This window comes from Ailuropoda melanoleuca, chromosome 15 (genome assembly GCF_002007445.2).
Source record: "Ailuropoda melanoleuca isolate Jingjing chromosome 15, ASM200744v2, whole genome shotgun sequence".
Lineage (NCBI taxonomy): Eukaryota > Metazoa > Chordata > Mammalia > Carnivora > Ursidae > Ailuropoda > Ailuropoda melanoleuca.
This window is the reverse complement of record NC_048232.1, coordinates 44631850-44650309: the sequence shown is the minus strand read 5'-3', so window position 1 is coordinate 44650309 and position 18460 is coordinate 44631850. Positions and strand designations below refer to the sequence as shown.

Genomic DNA, 18460 nt, shown 5'->3' with positions numbered 1-18460 from the left:
AGGCACTCTCATACATTGCTCCTGGGAATGCAAAATGGCACAGCTATTTTAAAAGACAGTTTGGCCATTTTCTAGCCAAACTAAACCTACTCTTAACCATACGATTCAGCAATCTCACTCCTTAGTACTTACCCAAAGGAGCTGAAAACACATCTACACAAGAACCTGCACACAGATGTTCATACGTTCATAACTGCCAAAACCTGGAAACAACCAAAACGTCCTTCAGCACGTGAATAAACAAACTCTGGTACATCCAGATAATGAAGTATTACTCCGTATTAAAAGGAAATAAGTTACCAAGTCACGAAAAGACATGGAGGAAAATAAATGCATATTATTAAATAAAAGAATCCAATCTGAAAAGGCAACATCCTGTATGATTCCAACTATATGACATTCTGGGGAAGGTAAAAGTACGGAGACCCTAAAAAGATCAATGGTTGTTGCATTTAGTGGGTGGGGAGGAATAAATAGAGTATAGAGGATTTTTAGGGCAGTGAAACTATTCTGTACAATACTACTATGGTTGATACATGTCATTATACACTTGTCAAAATCAATAGAACATACAACAAAGGGAATCCTAATATAAACTCTGGACTCTGGGGGATAATGATATGCCAATCTAGGGTCATCGATTATAATAAATGTACCATTCATAATGTTGAGGGGCTGTGCAAGTGTGGGGACAAGAGTTAACAGGAACTCTGTACCACCCTCACAATTTTACTGTGAATTTAAAACTGCTCTAAAAAATAAAGTCCATTTTTTTTATAAGGGATAAAGCTGACAAAACAGTTATTTAAATGTTATAAGCTTTAGGAATATAAAAATAATACACACACAAAATATAAGAGAAAGATGAAATTAAATTCACAAATTTCTTAAATATTAATGGGAGGTAAAGGGCTGTAACTTGAGGCACACAACTCAACTAGTATAAACCTAAATGTATCTAAGAGCATAGAGATTAACACTGAGATAATAGTCTGACTAAAATCAAATGATATAAGAGAAAAACAGTAACTAGATAAGTTTAGTATTGCTTATGGGAGGGCACAAAGGCAGTATCTAAAGAAAGGCTAAGATATAGGTATCTAGATTTATATCTTGAATTAAAGAAAGGTAACAACTAGAATGGAAATCAAACCTTCCAAGGTACCAAAGAGGAGGAGGACACAAAGAAAAGAGAGCACATAGGAAAAGATTTGTATACACACACAGTAGACATCTGAAAGCTATGTGACAGAAACAAGCCCAAACGGAGCATGTTTATCAATAAATATGCGTACATGTAACTCACCAAATTAAAAAGAAAATGATTTTCAGATTGGCTTAAAAAAGCAAAATCCATCTCTATGCTCTAGATAAGAGACATACCTAAAACAAAGTGATTCAGACAGATTAAAAGAATGGGCAGAAGTCTACTAAAAAGTATAATACAAATAAAAATAAAATAGGAATCTGAATCTTGGTATCAGACTAGACAGAATACAGGACAAAAATCATTGAAAACAAAAAATCTTCACAATGCTGAAGACCACAATGCAAAATGAAAACTTTAAAATACTGACAAATACAGAAACACAAAGGTAGGCCTAAACAAACAGGAAGAAGGACATACCATGTTCTTGAGTAGAAAGACATCATAAAGATGCCAATTCTCCCAGAGTTAATCTATAAATCTATAACAGCATAAATTTAATGCCAAGTTCTTTCAAACTCCAAAATTTCACTATTTTGTAATTACGCATGAAAACTAAGTCAATTCAATCAACATTTCCTACTAGGTGGTCACTATAGTAATCCTCAAGCTACAAAACCAAGTAAGATACTGCTCCTTGAGAAATTTGCAATCGGTTAGAGCAATACATATGTCATTCATGAGGGGAAAATTCTTGAATAGCTCCCTACCATGTACCAAAGTGGTATAAACCTCACCCTAATACTAAAAGCCCTCCACATGTGTTCAATTTCCCTTTTCAGAGTTTTCTCCCTTGATCCATACACCAAAGCTAGAGTTAAACTGATCTGATTCACTCATTTCACTCCCCAGCCTGAGCCCATCCATCTGGTCTAATCTCTTCCCCATAAATGTCTGACTATTTTCTCTCTATGCTTTGAGATCTATCCTCAATCTACCTATATGAAGTCAAAATCATATTTCATGTGAATATTTTTTAGAATTTCTACTTTTCATGATCAGAATCTTATATTGTATAACTATAAATATCCTATATGTATACATATACATACACTGTATATATGTATATATACACATATACATATACTATATTGTAATATAATTATTGAAAATTCATTCCTTCAACAAACATTAATTTTGTGTTGACTGAATGCTAATTTTTTGTTAGCATCAGGCATTCATCTAGGTGCTGGAGACACAGAAAAGAAGTGAGACCCCGTTAATGATTTTCACAAATACCCTGTTGAGGGTAGCAAATCTTTAAACAGATTCACAGGGCAATTTGATAAGGGCTATAGTAGTGATGTATACACACCAGAAAAAGCAGGAGTTTGCCAAATGTAGAAGAAGGAATGAAAGAGTATGTTTTATGGTAGCCAAAGACGAGAAGGGATGAACACCACAAAAAGATAATGCCAGAAAATTAAGTGTATGCCCCATCCTAAAAAGCATTGACTTGGAAATCAGGGCCATGGGAAGTCACTGAAAGATTTTTAAACAGGATAGCAACAATCAGATTTGCAATTCAAAATTGTTACTTGGAAGTATGGTGAGGTTGCTGAGGTTTAAAATACAAAAAAAAAAGGCTAGAGACAAGAAAAATAGCTCACTGATTACTGCTGTATTTTAGGCAAGAGATACAAATTTAGAATGGTTGTACTGGAGAAAAAAAATTTTAGAGATACTCAAAACACAGAACATCAGGACTCTGATCAAGTATGTTCTATCAAACTTAAGACTGGTCTTTAAAATAAACATCTTATGTATCAAGAATAAAAAAAAATGCTGTCAATGAAACTACGATATTTTTTTTTCACTTAGAATTTTCATTTTACATTTATAGTAAGAACTCTTTTAAGCTGACAGAGACTTTTTTTTATATACCTTTCTGTTTCAATGTCCTATCATAGTGAGGTCATTTTGAAGATATTTAAGTCAGTAATTAAGACCAACAAATACAGAACCCAAATCACATAATTCAACTGAATTAATCACAACATGAACAACCACGACCAAGTTCACACACAAGTAGGCAAAGATGAGTGTCATGATGGTTAATATGGGAAAAAAATGTACAATTCAGAATCAGTGAAACATGACCATGTATACATGTCTTTTCTCCCCAACTAGTAAACACCTAAAGACAGGGTCAAATCTAATTTATTTTTGCCCCCATGAGGCCTTGTACAATGCTGTCAGTACTAGGACAGAGAACTTATCTGTTTATGAAAGAACATAGTACATGTTTATGAACATCCATGGCCACAGTTGGTAGGACCATGCTGAATGTGAATTTGACACAGGTATGCGTTTCTGAGTGACTTTATCTGGGCTGCAAGCTATTCCACTAAATTTTTATTTTCCAAGTTATTTCATTCTCTTTTAAAGAAAAATAATTAAAAATTGGAAGTAACACATTATACCAGTAGGTATCACACTTAGCAAATGTAAGAATCAAAAGGGAGTTTATTAAAAATGCATATCCTCAAGCCTCAACACAATAATTTTATTTCAGCAGAATCTGGGGTAGAGTCCAGGAAGCAACATTTTGATAAAGGTAAACTAAAGACCAACTTCCACCTCAGAAGTCCATAAAAACTGGTCTTAGGCACCGACCTATGGAAGGCCAAATAAGTGAAGAACTACATCATCTCTGGCATCCCTGCACCTCGATCACGAGGGTATTCCCCCTATACACAGTATGGATTTGTAGCTGGGGAGTGATTGCCCAGCCAGGGACTACATTTCCCAGCCACCACACATCTAAGTATCAGCAGAAAACTGGTTTGCACCAATGGAATGTGAACAAAAGTTATATGTCACTTCTAAGCCAAGGCTTCTTAGAAACAGGTGTGCCTTCTCAAGCTTTCTTTTCCCTTCATCTCATTGGTTAGATACAGATAACAATAAAATTCGAAAAGACTACAAAGATCCAAGACAGAAGAAACACAGATCCCTGAATTATTTCATAAAGAACCACATACCAACTATGTGCATCTGCTGCAGAATGCTCAATAAATAAAAATTAACTTCTTTTAGGTTAAGTCACTAAAATTTAGGGGTTGCTTACAAGCAGCTAGCATATCCCTAACTAATATGTGTGTCTATTCTACAATAATGTAACTGTACACACGTATATATTCATTCAATCAACAAAATGTATTGAGAACCCATTATGTGTTCAAAACATAATCTTGAGCAACAAACACTTGCAATCCCTATCCTTATGAAGCTCAAAATTATTGGAGCATGTGTATAAGTGCATGTTTTTGTGTTAGGGTTACTGGGACGGTGCAGAATAAATAACATAAACAGAAACAGAACTTTGACTCCCAATCAAGATAGAATAACAGGGATCATATTTACAACCCCATCTGACACAACTAAAAAACTGGAAAGAAAATACATAAAACAATTTTTAAGACACTAGGCACCTGGCAGCAGACAGTGATCCTCCAAATATGGGAAACAAATTAGATGAGCCCTACGATTTGGCCCAACTTATCACCCAAAAAGACGAAAGCATTATTAGACAAGGATTAAAACACTTATTAAACTGAATTTCTTATGTCTTGAGAAGCTAAAGACTGAAGTTATTAAAAAGAGCAAAAAAATATTAAAAAGACCCAAATCAAACTTTCAGAGACAAAAACCACAATGTCTGAGATAAAAAATACACTGCATAGGATTTACAGATTAAATTTGCAGAAGAAAGGAGGAGTGACACTGAAGAAAGAGACAGCAACAGAAACTATCCACAAGGAAACACAAAGAGAGAGAGAAAAAAAAAAGATTATAACATAAATGAACAGAACACCAGTGAGCTGTGGGACAACTTGAAGCAGCCTACTGAATGTGTAATAGGAGTCTGGAAGGAGAAAAGAGATAGGGGAGGCATGTAAAAGTTTTTAAAGAAGTAATAGCCTAAATTTCCCAAATCCAATGAAAATTAACAAACTACAGATTCAAGAAACTCAACCAATCCCAAGCACAAGAAACATGAAGAAAACTACACCAAGGTACACCATAATCAAACTGCTAACAGCCAGGGCTAAAGAGGAATCTTACATCACATGCAGAGGAACAAAGGATAACACCTCACTTCTTGTGAGAAACAATGCTAGCTAGAAGACACTGGAGCAACATCTTTAAAGTACTAAAAGGAAAAACTATCAACCTAAAATTCTTTACCAAGTGAAAATATCTTTCAAAAACAAAGGTGAGGAAAAGACACCTTTTCAGGTACATAACAACTAAAAATAATTTATCACCAGCAAACATACACAACAAAAATGTTAAATGATGTCCTCCTGGTAGAAGAAAAATGATTATCAGATGGAAATCAGGATTCACATGAAGAAATGAAGAGCAATGGAAATGGCAGCTATATGGGTAAATACATAGATTATTTTCTTATCATCTAAATCTCTTTAAAAGATAATCAATTGTTCAAGCAAAAACAGTAACAATGCATTGTAGAGTTTAAACATACGAACAAGTGAAATACATGACAACTGTACCACAAAGACTACAGATAGAAGTACACTTTTGTAAGGTTCTTACGTTATATGTGAGGTAGTAAAACATTACCAGAAGATAGACAGGAATAAGTTAAATACGTATACCATAAACCCTAAAGCAATCACTGAATTAGTACAACAAAGATATATAGCTAATCAGCCAAAGGAGCTAAGATGAAATCATAAAAAAAAAAAATGTGGAATTAATCCAAAAGAAGGCATAAAAGGAAAAAGAAGAAAAAGGAATAGATGTAATAAACAGAAAACAAAACAGTACAATGGCAGATTTAAACGAAACCATACCCATAACACATTAAATGTAAATGGTCTAAATATACCAATTAAAAGGTAGGGATTACTAGAAAGGATAAAAAAAAAAACCAAAACCTAATCATATATCACCTGCAAGAAACTAACTTTATATAGGAAGACCAAAATAGGTTAAATGTACAAGAATAAAAAAATGGTAACTATCTGGTCTCTCTTAAAACAATAACCAGAATAAAGAGAACGGCTATAGACATAATTTTGATTCACAAGTTGCTACAATTCAAGAAATATTTTCATATTCAAGAGGTATTCTCAAGCCTGAGCTCTAAGTATTAATACTATCTTGTACTCTTCAAAATTCACCATATATATGTGTTCACATCATTATTATTTCAATTACCTCAAAAGGAGCTCTAAATACAGCAAATTAAAGATTTCAAAAGAAATTCCAACTTGAGCTAAGAAATTAGCAATCTGTTCTGATCAATAAGGAACCATCAATGTATTCTCATTAGTTTACCTCTATATAAACAGTAATTTCACTTAATACTGTATATTAAAACAACAAAGTCTGATCCAGATGACAGAAGCCAAATACAATAACCTCTCAGCAACCCCTTCCCTTTGGAAAAAGATAAAAAAGGCTATTGATTTTTCTTTGATAAAATATATTTAACCAAAAATGTTTTAATATGCCTGCATGGCTATTTAGTTATCAACCATTCACTGGAGCATGAATAAGAAGACATATATTCCAGGCATTGTATTGTATTATGCTAAGCACCAGGGATACAAAAATCAGTGTTAAACTCTTAAGAGAGAAGTCTGGTAGCAAAGAGGTGGGAATGTATGTTTGTGAACTGTCATAACATGCTAAAAATTACACATATAAAATGTCCTATCTTATCAAGTTTCTAATGTGAACTGGTCCACTGACAAATTTACATTTTAGTTCATATTATTCCTTTACTGTATTTCTGACATCTGCAGCATCTGCAGTGACATCCTGTTTCATTCCTGCTATTGATAATTCGTCTTTTTTTGTCAGTCTTCTTAGATGTGTCAGTTTTGTTGATTTCTTTTAAAGAATCAGCACTTTGTTTCATTCATCTTCTCTAGACTTTCCAATTGTCAATTTCATTAATTTCTGCTCTTTATTACTTCCTTCCTTCTGCTTGCTCTGATTTTGCTATTTTTTCCTGAGTTCTTCAAGTAAGAGCTTAGACTGCTGATTTAAGACTTTTCCTTCTAATTATAAATACTTGGTGCTATAAATTTCCCTCTGAAATGTAATTACAGTCACAGAAAAAGAGTAAGACATAGCCACAAATTTGGGAATAGACAACAGAAACTTTAAAAATGACCAAATGGGAAATACAACAAATTACCAAGAAAAGAAAACTCTCCAAGGTAAGATACAGAAAATATTCAAGCCCAGCTGAATGGCAAAGGTAATTATTACTAAACAAATCCTCAAAACAAAATGACTTGGACCTAAATGACTCCAAGTGAAGGACCATAAAGTCAACCACATACAAGAAGGGGAAAACCCACCCATGGAACATAACCCACGAAATCTGCATTGATGATAACGTAAGACAGGGAGCAGGAAATGTAGGCAACACAAAAAGAGTTTCAGATTCTCATTTTTCCAGTGAGTACTCTCAGATGAGCTTCTTTACTACTCCACTAACTTCCCAGATGCCTAGATGCTGCCCAACAGGAGCTGAGGCTGTGCATATGGGAAGGTAAATGTAGAACTGCAATGATTTCATTTGAGTTGCCCCACATCATGAATACATGTTAATTTCAAATACAAAACACGGAAAAATATAGCATCTGTTTTGCTTACCCTCTGAGCTTTTGCAAGTTCTTCTTTTAATCTTTCATAGCCCTTTTCTCTGACTTCCAAAACAGATGGGCTTCGTAAACGGGACAGACTATCAGTACTCAACCCAAAAATATCATCACTGCCATCACAAGCCTCTGTTATAGTAGCACCCTGTAAAAACTCCCTCTCTGCATTACAGTTGTCCTTTCTCGTAGTTAATTTTGTTATCCCAGCTGTGACTCCAGAGGTAGAACAAGGCGCTGGATCTGTAACATGGACGCTGTAAAGGACAGTTCAGAAAACATCAGCATATGCTCACAAAGAACTGGCATAAACACAAAGGTCTAGAACTGCACTATCCAATGTGATACCTGCTATATTTAATTAATAGCATTAATTTAAAAATTAAATTAACTTATAAATTATTAATTAAAAATTAAAATCAGTCAAAGCTAAAGCTAACACATTTCAAGTCTAGCAGCCACAAGCAGCCAATGACTATCACCTTTTCATCATCACAGAAAGTTCTATTTAATAGTGCTACTCTAGAACAGGGGTCAGCAAACTAAATGCAGACTAAATCCAGCCTGCTACCTGTTTTGCAAGGTTCATAAGCCAAGATTTATTTTTACATTCTCAAAGGGTTAAAAAAAATCGATATAATATTTTGTGGCACAGGAAATTTATATAAAACTCAAAATTCAGTGTCCATACATAAAGTTATATTGGAGTTTATTCATTTATGTACCATCTTTGGCTACTTTCAGACTTTAACAGCAGAGCTGAACAGCTGCAACAGAGGCTGTATGGCTGGCAAAGCCTAAAATATTTACAGCCTGGCCCTTTACATAAAAAGTTTGCTGACCCCTGCTCTTGAACATTAACACGTATTGCTCCTCCTTGTGGACAAGCTTATTCAAATTTTCTAAAATATTAAAACTTAAGGCAACCAAGCAAAACTGTCCATTTGTTTAACATGATACTCCAAAATAAGGATCTTGATGATCTCCTACCTGATACTAGATATTTCTGCACAATTTAAACGTCTGGGGGATGAATACACAGGTTGTGTGGGAAGGTCGGAAGCATCTAAGGCATTAGCCTGAATAGGGGCAGAGCACAGAGCTGAAGGATGTGGCCGATAGATGACACTTGGTGAGGTAGTCTGCTCTTGAGTTCCTGATTCATACACACCAAGAAGGTCTGGAGAAGTAGGTGAAGCAAGGTTTACTTCATGGAAGCCTTCCAAGGGGTCATTAGCCATAGCAAAAGCCTCATCATAAGATAACCTATGTTAAAACAAAAAGCAGGCAGTTATTTTGATAGTGACATTTAAAATTTAATTAAGATGTACAACTTATAAAACATGGTTAACAGTCCATTATAAAATATAAACTTAAAAGAGCAAAGGAAAAAATACCATAATCATTTAACATTTATTACATGACCTCAGAGTATAAATATTGCAAAAGGCAAAAATCTGACTTGAAATAAACTTGAAAGTTATAGCTAATGCTGTTAAACTGAGTAAATAAAGTACAATGAAGAAGAAATAAAAATTTGCTTAATATTTTTAACTTTTCCATGATACGACATTGGTTAGAGTAAGTAAGAGAGGCGGTAAAGATACGTACAAATACACACATGCTTAGAATGAAATACATACATTACACTGTATAGTTGACACTTGAACAACACAGCAGTTGGGGCACCAAATCCTACACAGTTGAAAATCCATGTACAATTTTTGACTCCCCAAAATCTTAACTACTGTTAGCCTCCTGCTGACCAGAAACCTTACCAATAACATAAACAGTCAACTAACATGTATTTTTGTATTATATGTATATAATATATATAATATTCTTGTATTCTTACAATACAGCTAGAGAAAATATTAAGAAAATCGTAAGGAAAATACATTTACAGTACTGTATTGTATTTATTCAAAAAATCCACATATAAGTGGACCCGTATAGTTCAAACTCATGTTGATCAAGGATCAACTGATAATTTCAAATTTAGGTAAGAGTTGCAGAGTTTTTATATACCTTTCACCCAGATTATGAAACTGTTAACATTTTGGACCATCTGAGAATAGGTTTTTCAGGCATGTTGCCCATTATTGCTCAGTATCTCAATATATATATCTTAAGTACAAGGACATTTTCTTGTCTAACCACAAAACCATCAAAATCAGGAAGTTAACACTAATGGATATGACCATCCAATCAACAGGCCCCAGTCAAATTTCACTGGTTGTCTCAATAATGGTCTTATTTATAGGTCCAGGATCCAATCTAGGATAATGTGTTGTCTTTCTCTAACCCTTAAATTTCTCCTGTGATGGGGTAAGAATGGGAATGACAACATTCTCTCCATTCTCCAGGGTGCTGTAAGGATTAAGACAGACAATCCAAAAAAAGTACTTAGTAGTGTGCTGTGTAATTGGCACGCAGTATGGCCTCGATAAACATTTGTTACCATAGTCAGCCATTAACAATAGCAGGGACACTTCAGTTTCTCCATAAGGAAAAAGTATTTCATAACTACTCAATTACATCACAAAGGTTACATTAAAACTAAGAAGTGTACCACTCCAATTTTTCACGTGAAGAATGTAAATCTTATAAATGCTTTGATTTTCCAGTGTCTACAGAAAAAAGTCCAAACTTAGCCTGAAAATCAAGTTTTCTATGATCTGAACTCAACTTTTCTTCCCAATTTTTTCCTTCCTACAAAAATGTGATAATTATGAGTGACACCCTCCCAGAACTTCCCCAAATTCCCAAACACAAGCACCAATGTAGCACCTAATTTCTTCATAACACAAAAAATTTCATTCATTAAACTGAAAAATTCTACTTTTTCATATCCTTAATAGAAAGTGTTTAAAATAAGACAGGTAGAGAACAGAAAGCCTGCAGTAAAGTTGGGAAAGAAGAGAGGTGACCCAATATGTACACTCTTTCAAAAGTACAATTACAACATGTCACACACTTTCAAGGACATATATGGACAATGAAAACTATAACTATTAAATCTGCAACTGCCAAATTTCAAAACCAATCAACATTTTCTTTGTTGTAGCAAACAGTTTGAGTCCTCAAAATGAAACTAATTTTTGTTTTGTCACCCAAAATATTCACTTGCCAAATGAAAGATCATATTGACAAGGAATTTAAAGTGTTTAATACTCAATTTATTATTTTTCATCCAAAAGAATATTTTCCATTCCTTATTCATTATACACACATACACCAACCATCTAATCCTGAAAACTTCATTTTCACTTGAATATAGTTTACTAATCAATTCACTTTCAAGTAGAAGAGGTTTTCATTAAACTCTGACATTTTATCAGTAACTATTTGATACTTCCTTTCATCAATCCCATATACTTTAAATTCACATCTTTACACATTATAAGTTCACTGAATCATAGAATATGAAAGCATTTGCATTTCTGGAAATGCAAAATGGTATAGATCCTACGGAGGAAAATTTGACAATATCTGGCAAAATGACATATTCATTAAACCAACATGCCCACTTTCAGGGCTTTATCCCAAAGACAAACTGGCAAAATAAAAAAGAACAGATACACGCATAATGCTAGCAACATTAACAAAAGACCGACTACAGTCTTGTTACAGCAAACGACTGAATGAGCTAATGTACAAGCTCATAATGAAATGCTATACAGCTGTGAAAAGAAATGAATAGTATCTACATACTGCTATGAAGGGATCTTGAGGATATATTGACAAATTAAAAAATAAGATAAATAACTATGCACAGGAAGCTACCTTTTACCTTTTTACGTGAAAAAGGAGAAAATACAAATTTATTTCCATGTACATATATAATTGTATGTGTATATATGACATACAGATGCCTTAGTATGCATATAGACTCATATTTTAGAAGTGGAAGGATAAACAAGAACTAATGAAAACTAATAGAAACAGGGAATCTATAGGAACTGGGAGAGAACAGGAAGAGAAGACAGGCATGAAAGCTAGACTTTTCCAAATGGACCTTGCCTTGTAGATTTGAATTGGAGCTTGGAACCATGTAAGTGATAATACTAAATTTTAAAAAAGAATCCCTAAAAATAAAACAAATAAACTTATCTGTGTATCGAGACAGTAACTTAACAACGTAGAAAAGAGCTACTGCAAGTGGTTTTAAAACATAAAATCGTGTACACTTACCAAATATATTCTAAACACAAAAGGATGTGAAGGAAGTTTTTCACTATTTTCAGTAATCATATTATTAATACTGCTGTTATAAAACCATTATTTATAACATTAAGGAAATAAGTTACTATGTTAATGTCATTCAGAATTAAGATTTTCAGCATATGAGAAGAAATATAAATATAAAATCAAAGAAGTAAAAACTCTGAAGTTCTAAATATGAATCAATCAGAAAAAAAAATTTCCATTAAAACAAAAAATTCCTTAGTTTATCCACGGAGGTGGTAATAACAATGGTAACCAACTCAGGAGCAATGAGTAAGTACCCCTTGTGCCCAGAGTAATAATACCATTTCCTACAAAAAAAGAACAAGGGCTCCTCAGAGAAATAGCTGATTTCCAGGCCAAGGGCAGTAACGTACAAAAAGACCCTGGAACACCCTGTTACACCAGGAAGCAAGAAAGCTATCAAAGACTACTGGAGTGGTATCAAAAGGATTCCCACTAACCAAAGATAGGACAGTCTGAACATCAAAAAGATAGTATCTGTAAGGAACTGAAACAAAAATATTTTTAAATGGTTGAATTCATGATGATACTAAAAATACAAACAGAATCTCACTGGTCCCCTTTGATTGGTGCTAGGGAGTCAATCCATTATTTTGAACACTGGTAACATTAAAGAATCAGGTACAAGTAGGAACTAATGAGAAAGATAAAGCCCTTGGAAGGGCTTTTCCGGCATGTCTAAAGTATGAAAGCAAAGTATTTATGGAGAATACAAATATGCTATAAACTGAAGCAAAACTAATGAACACAAAATGCAAGTCTCAAACAGAGGCAGGTCTGAATCCTGCTTCTGTCAAATTAATGGGTCAACCTATGCCTAGGTTCTCGCATATGGAAATGTGTGACTGGGTTGTTTTGTTTTGTTTGGAGAGGGAGAGAGCATGCTCAAGCAGGGGTAGAGACGGGGAGAGGGAATGGAAGAATCCCAAGCAGGCTTCACACCCAGCGTGGAGTCTGATGCAGGGCTCAATCTCACAACCACAACACCATAACCTGAGCTGAAATCAAGAGTCAGGTGCTTAACCAACTGAGCCACCCAAGCGTCCCCTATGCCTGGGTTTTCTACATTTCCTGATGAGAATGAAAAGAAACACACATAACACTTAGGACAGCACCTCTGGGCCATGCCTCCACCAACAATGTTTTCATTCTGGAGGATACATTTAATCCTTGTTTAAATTCAAGTCACTTCTGAAAAGATTATTTTAAGATTAAATTCAGTGCCTTTTTCAAGCATATGCAATTTCCATAAAATGTAACTTAGCTGGTAATGAGCCACCAATCACACTCATCTGAAAATTTTTTGCTCTTTAAAATATATGGAAGCTTTAAGATTTATTTCATATTCAAAGTTTTTATATGAGTAAAGTAAGCTATTTTTAAGCAGTAGTATTCTTTGCAACAAGTAATGAGTAATTTAAAAAAATTAATTTCTTTTGGAGATTATCCCAATTCGTAAACTAAACCTGTTAAGGATCACTACCAATGCATGAAAAAGTTGACCACATTAAATTCTTATGGGTGAATTACCAAAGCAGCCTACCTGGCTTTATTATTACTGAATTCTAAGCAATAAAGCTGACATTGAATCATAAGGAAAAGCTGACCAAAACAATTTACTTCTGATCACCGTATGTATTTCATGTTATTTCCTCTTTCTAGAAGTCAATGTTATCATAGCAAAAACAGTAGTCAATTATTTACTGAAAGTTAACTGTGTGTGTCAGATACTGTTGCTAAAAATACATTTGAATGTATTAACTTATTTAATGAATGCCTAGAGAAATCCTAATAACATGTCATAAAATTTTTTTCTAATTAATATGAATTTTCTAATTGAAAATAAAAGGCATCCTTAGGATAACTCAAGAAATTAAGATGAATTGCTGATACAATATTTTCAATTAAAAACTGAAGCACTTGGATACAATGAATATGAGTACATAATTTAAATGACACAAGAAACTCAATTTATATTAGTAGTCCAAAAGAACAAATAAAATCCATTTTCCCACAAAGAGCACATCCCCTTTGACTGACTTAACAAGTGAGAAACAAAGGATTTACTTACAGGGAAAAAAAATCACTTTAAAGCCATAATCTTAATCTTTTTCCATATCAATTTAATATCTGAAAATTAAATAATCTTAATTCTGTATTTACTACAATTCCTCCAAGCACACGCTTTGGAAAGTAAATCCTTTCCAAGGCAGGAGGTGATATGCATCACAGCAGAGCAGAAACACCAGTACCTGAAGAAGAAAGCTAAGGTTTTAGTTTTAACAACCTCTAACTTATACATGGAAACTTGGGCAGGTCATTAAACTTCTCCAAGCCCAAATATCTTCATCTACTTAGTGACAGAACTCGACCTAAAGATCCTGACTGTAAGGTGGTGAGTGGATCTGTATGTTAGAGGGAAGGCCAGGGTCTGACTTCCCAAAGGGAAGAATTCCCGGTATTTGTTACCTCACCAGAAACCTTGTACTCTGGAACTGGACTCAAGTCCTAGCTCGACCAGTTACTAACAATGTGACCTCAGAGCTCTAAGTCTAAATTTCTCACCTGAAAAATGGGGCTAATAACTGTACCAATCTCATAAGGTTGTCTGAGAATTAAGTCAGACAATACTCATCAAGGGCTTAGTACCATAGCTGCCACTGACCAATTAAAATTAGTTATACTAAGTACAACGATCTCTAAGGTATCTTCTAATACTTGCCAAATATTCTGTCACACTATCTCAGCACAAACATTATCATCATCAACCAAGAGAAAAAAAATGGTATTTTGTTTGGTTTAAAAATATTGCTAAAATTTTAAGCCTATTGTTCTAAATGTTCTTCCTCAACAAAGCAAGCACCTATATATAATACTGCATATGTATACACACTGTATATAACAGACATAGATGTCTACATATGTATCATTTTCCTCTTTTAATTTATTGACAGACTGCTGGAGGATGGAAGGCAGGGAGGAAGGCCCAGATGCTTTTATTAATTCCCAAATGACTTCTTAATTTAGCACGAGTTCTGGAAGAAACAGCTTCTGTCATTAAAAATTAGATTGCTATTTCAACAGTGTGTAATGAATTAAAGTGTTACAAATTCCAACAATTAATTCACTTCCTTAAAAACCATAAACATTTAAAACATATTAAACACATTTTATCCATATACAGTATTAGTGTATTTAATAAAATTTTTTACCAGTTGTGTTTCTTCTATATAGAATGGAAGAATGATCGCCAGCTTCATCTCCTCAGGGCAAATCCTGGCACCAAGTTCTAAGAACGGCGCTATGAAAATGGACTGAAGAGATGGCTCGCAGCCTGTTGTGAGCCACTAAATGATTACCCCGAGGGCTGTGGGGAGAAGGGAGGGGGGTAAGGAAATGTTTCAAGGAGAAGAAAAATATGTTAGATTCTAAATGCTGAGTAGGAATCCAATAGGTGGACAAGGCAGGGCGGTAACAGGACAGTCAGGAAAAACAGTTTGGCACGAATGAAACTAACAAAGGACAGAGTGACAGAAAATCAGGCTGGAGAAGCAAATATGTGACAGATTATTTAAAGCTTCACTTAACATGGAAAATACTGCTTGTAGTTAATCCTGAAGAGATGGTCAGATCTACATTTTAGCAAGTGCAGATAACTGTGATGTAGTCATTAGAAAAAAATGACTCCCAAGGCAATAAGGACTTTAGAGAGAAGAGACTAGAGGCAATTGGTTAAGAGTTATTGCAACAGTCCAGCCAAGAGGTTATAAAGGTTATCACCTAATGTCAAGGTCATACTTTGAGACTGGAAGGGATGGAGGCATACATATATATATACACACACAAGAAAAACATTCAGAATAGTGTTGTCTGTATTTATACATACGTACACGTTCTGTATATATGACGTACACACTTACACATAATATACATTATTCTACTTATTCCTCACAGCATCCCTTTGAATGGATTTTTTTTACAGAAAAAGAAATAGGCTCAAAGAGAATAATTAATTTTGTCCAGGCCAAATGGTCAATAAATAACAGCTAGGACTCTAACCCTGGTGTATCTGATTCTGTCACCTGACTCCACTACATCCAAGAATCACTTCAAAGGGAAAACTGACTGGTGGGGGGCAGGTAGAGGCAGGATTCAGATAAAGGGTAGGTCAAGATAGAGGCTCTCTAGGGCAGGTCTCACTCAATGACCTATGAGTGAGTGAACATTCTAAACAGAGTACTGTTTAATCTCTGAACCCTTGTCTTACTTCCAGAAAAGCAAAACTAAAGTTTCTCTAATGCACGGCTACTGAAATGAGCATTCATTATAGCTTTGTGTTTTATTCTTTTCTCCTATATTCTCTTTGCTAATATCATTTCCTCCTCTATTCACCTGCTATGTGGGATTTAAAATACTTTTTCCAGCCTTATAGAACTTGGCAGGAGCGGGGGGAGCATATAAGTAAAATTAAACAGGATCTTGATTTTTTTATTGTAGTCTTATGCTTATGTGAAAACTGTGGACATTTGATACTAAGGAATTATCGTTAATTTTTAAAAGTCTGTAACAGTATTGTAACTAACTGCCCTTCATTGTTTAAAAAAACATACTGAAATATTTACAGATGAAAATATACAATGCCTGGAATTGGCTCAAAATAATACAAGAAGGGCAGAAGTAGATGTGGCAGGACTGACCCTTCTTGCTGACTCCTGGGCTAAATGACAGGAACTTTGAGGTTCATCACCTTTTTGCATCCACTTATTTTATTTGAAATTCTCCATTTGACAGCTTTCAAATTAATTCAAATACTATATAATAATAAAAAAACCCAAAAAAGTATGTATGTGTTATTTATATATATCAATCATTTTCTCATTAACAATCACTATAATTTTAAAGTTGGCTTCCCAAACATTTTGGTATTAACAACAACCAAAAAAATCAGATTTATATTTTAAGAAGCATTCTATGTTGATGTGTAAATTCAATTAATAACCGAAAGGAAAAATTAGTCAGGTGGTCAATCAAGCTACACAATCTTCCCACTCTTATTAAAACAGACCACAAATTAAGTTCCATTTACTAATTCTACAGGATGCAAAAGCACAACATGACATATTTAGAGATGCTACTCACTGCAGATTCTTTAAGGATTTTCAGAAAATGCTCAGAACTTAGAAACTGGTTTATTAATATTATATTTAACTACAAATCCTTAGAACAGAAATATAAAAAAATGTTTTCCAAGTTTCTTTTTCTTAATAGTGTAAGTCTCCTTATTTTGCATATGGAAGAATATATGGCATCATTCAGTAAGCACTGAGGTGTATATTGATTGGATAAATAAACAGTAAGAGTCTTTAGAGAGAGAATGAATAGCAAAGCAGAAAGAGTAGATAGAGAGTGTGATTCCAGGCTGCCTTTGTTTCAAAAATAAAGTTGAAATAGTTAAGTACCTTGAGAATAACAACACTAGAGAAACTGAGTTTTTAAAAAGTTTGGGGAATCCTAAGCATTTTATCTAAGTGGTTTCAGAAAACTTTTTTAGCTCAGGTTTTGTCATTAACTAGCTGTGTAAACTTGCACAAGTCACTTAATTCCTCTGGGCCTCAGTTTCAACATCTATAATGGGTGATATTACCTCCCCTGCCTCTATCTGACAAAATCAAATGGCTTACCCGTCAGTGTAAAAATGTTGCATCGATTGCAAAGCACAATACAAACGTGTGCTCTCTCTAAAAATCTAAGAAGGAATACACAAGAGTGAAAATCACAAGAGCATACTAAGGGGTCTGTCTTACCCCAGAACAGATCCTTATTTATCTGACAATAAAAGTGAAGAAAAGGGAAAACATTTTTTTTTCCTGAGGTATAGAGTTCAAATATAACCCTCTTCCTAGCAGGAAATTAATGCACTTTTACTTATTGTTTTCTGAACTTATTTTGGTTGTTTTTTTTATATTTTACCCTGATCTGTCAACCAGGTGCTCCCAAACAAATACTCAATACTATTATCTAGACACATCAAATTACAATTCACTTATTTAATTAGTTCTAAGCCATCATCTGTATGCTCTTTTAAGCTTCTAAGGTACTTCACATCCTTGCAGAGTTTCTTTATACCAGACTGTCAATACATATATGTAGAATTCTATCGACTTGCATTAATGCTTATGTTTACAACCACGTTTTTAATACAAGACACAAATCCCCCGCAAACTTGAACTATTTCAAAATTTTCCATTCTTTTCCTCTGATCTAAGTAATCTCAGCTAATGGCTATAGCTATCTAATTTTCTTTTGCCGATATTCTGAGATAAATCACGATTACTTTTTCACTTTTTTCTAACCATGA

At 34.1% G+C, this 18460-nt stretch overlaps 1 protein-coding gene across 2 annotated transcripts in view; it reads right to left on the bottom strand.

Moving 5' to 3' along the window:
- Positions 1 to 18460, bottom strand: part of RAB3IP (RAB3A interacting protein) — a 44320-nt gene that overhangs the window by 12767 nt on the left and 13093 nt on the right. Inside the window, exons 2-4 of one of the 2 annotated variants that reach the window (XM_034643940.1) lie at positions 15315 to 15469; positions 8842 to 9117; positions 7850 to 8108 (exon numbers count right to left, since the gene is read on the bottom strand). In XM_034643940.1, coding sequence (XP_034499831.1) covers positions 7850 to 8108; positions 8842 to 9092 — 510 coding nt within the window. In that variant the 5' untranslated portion in view covers positions 9093 to 9117; positions 15315 to 15469. The remainder of the gene's footprint in view (positions 1 to 7849; positions 8109 to 8841; positions 9118 to 15314; positions 15470 to 18460) is intronic. The other variant, XM_019802737.2, reaches the window with a different exon arrangement.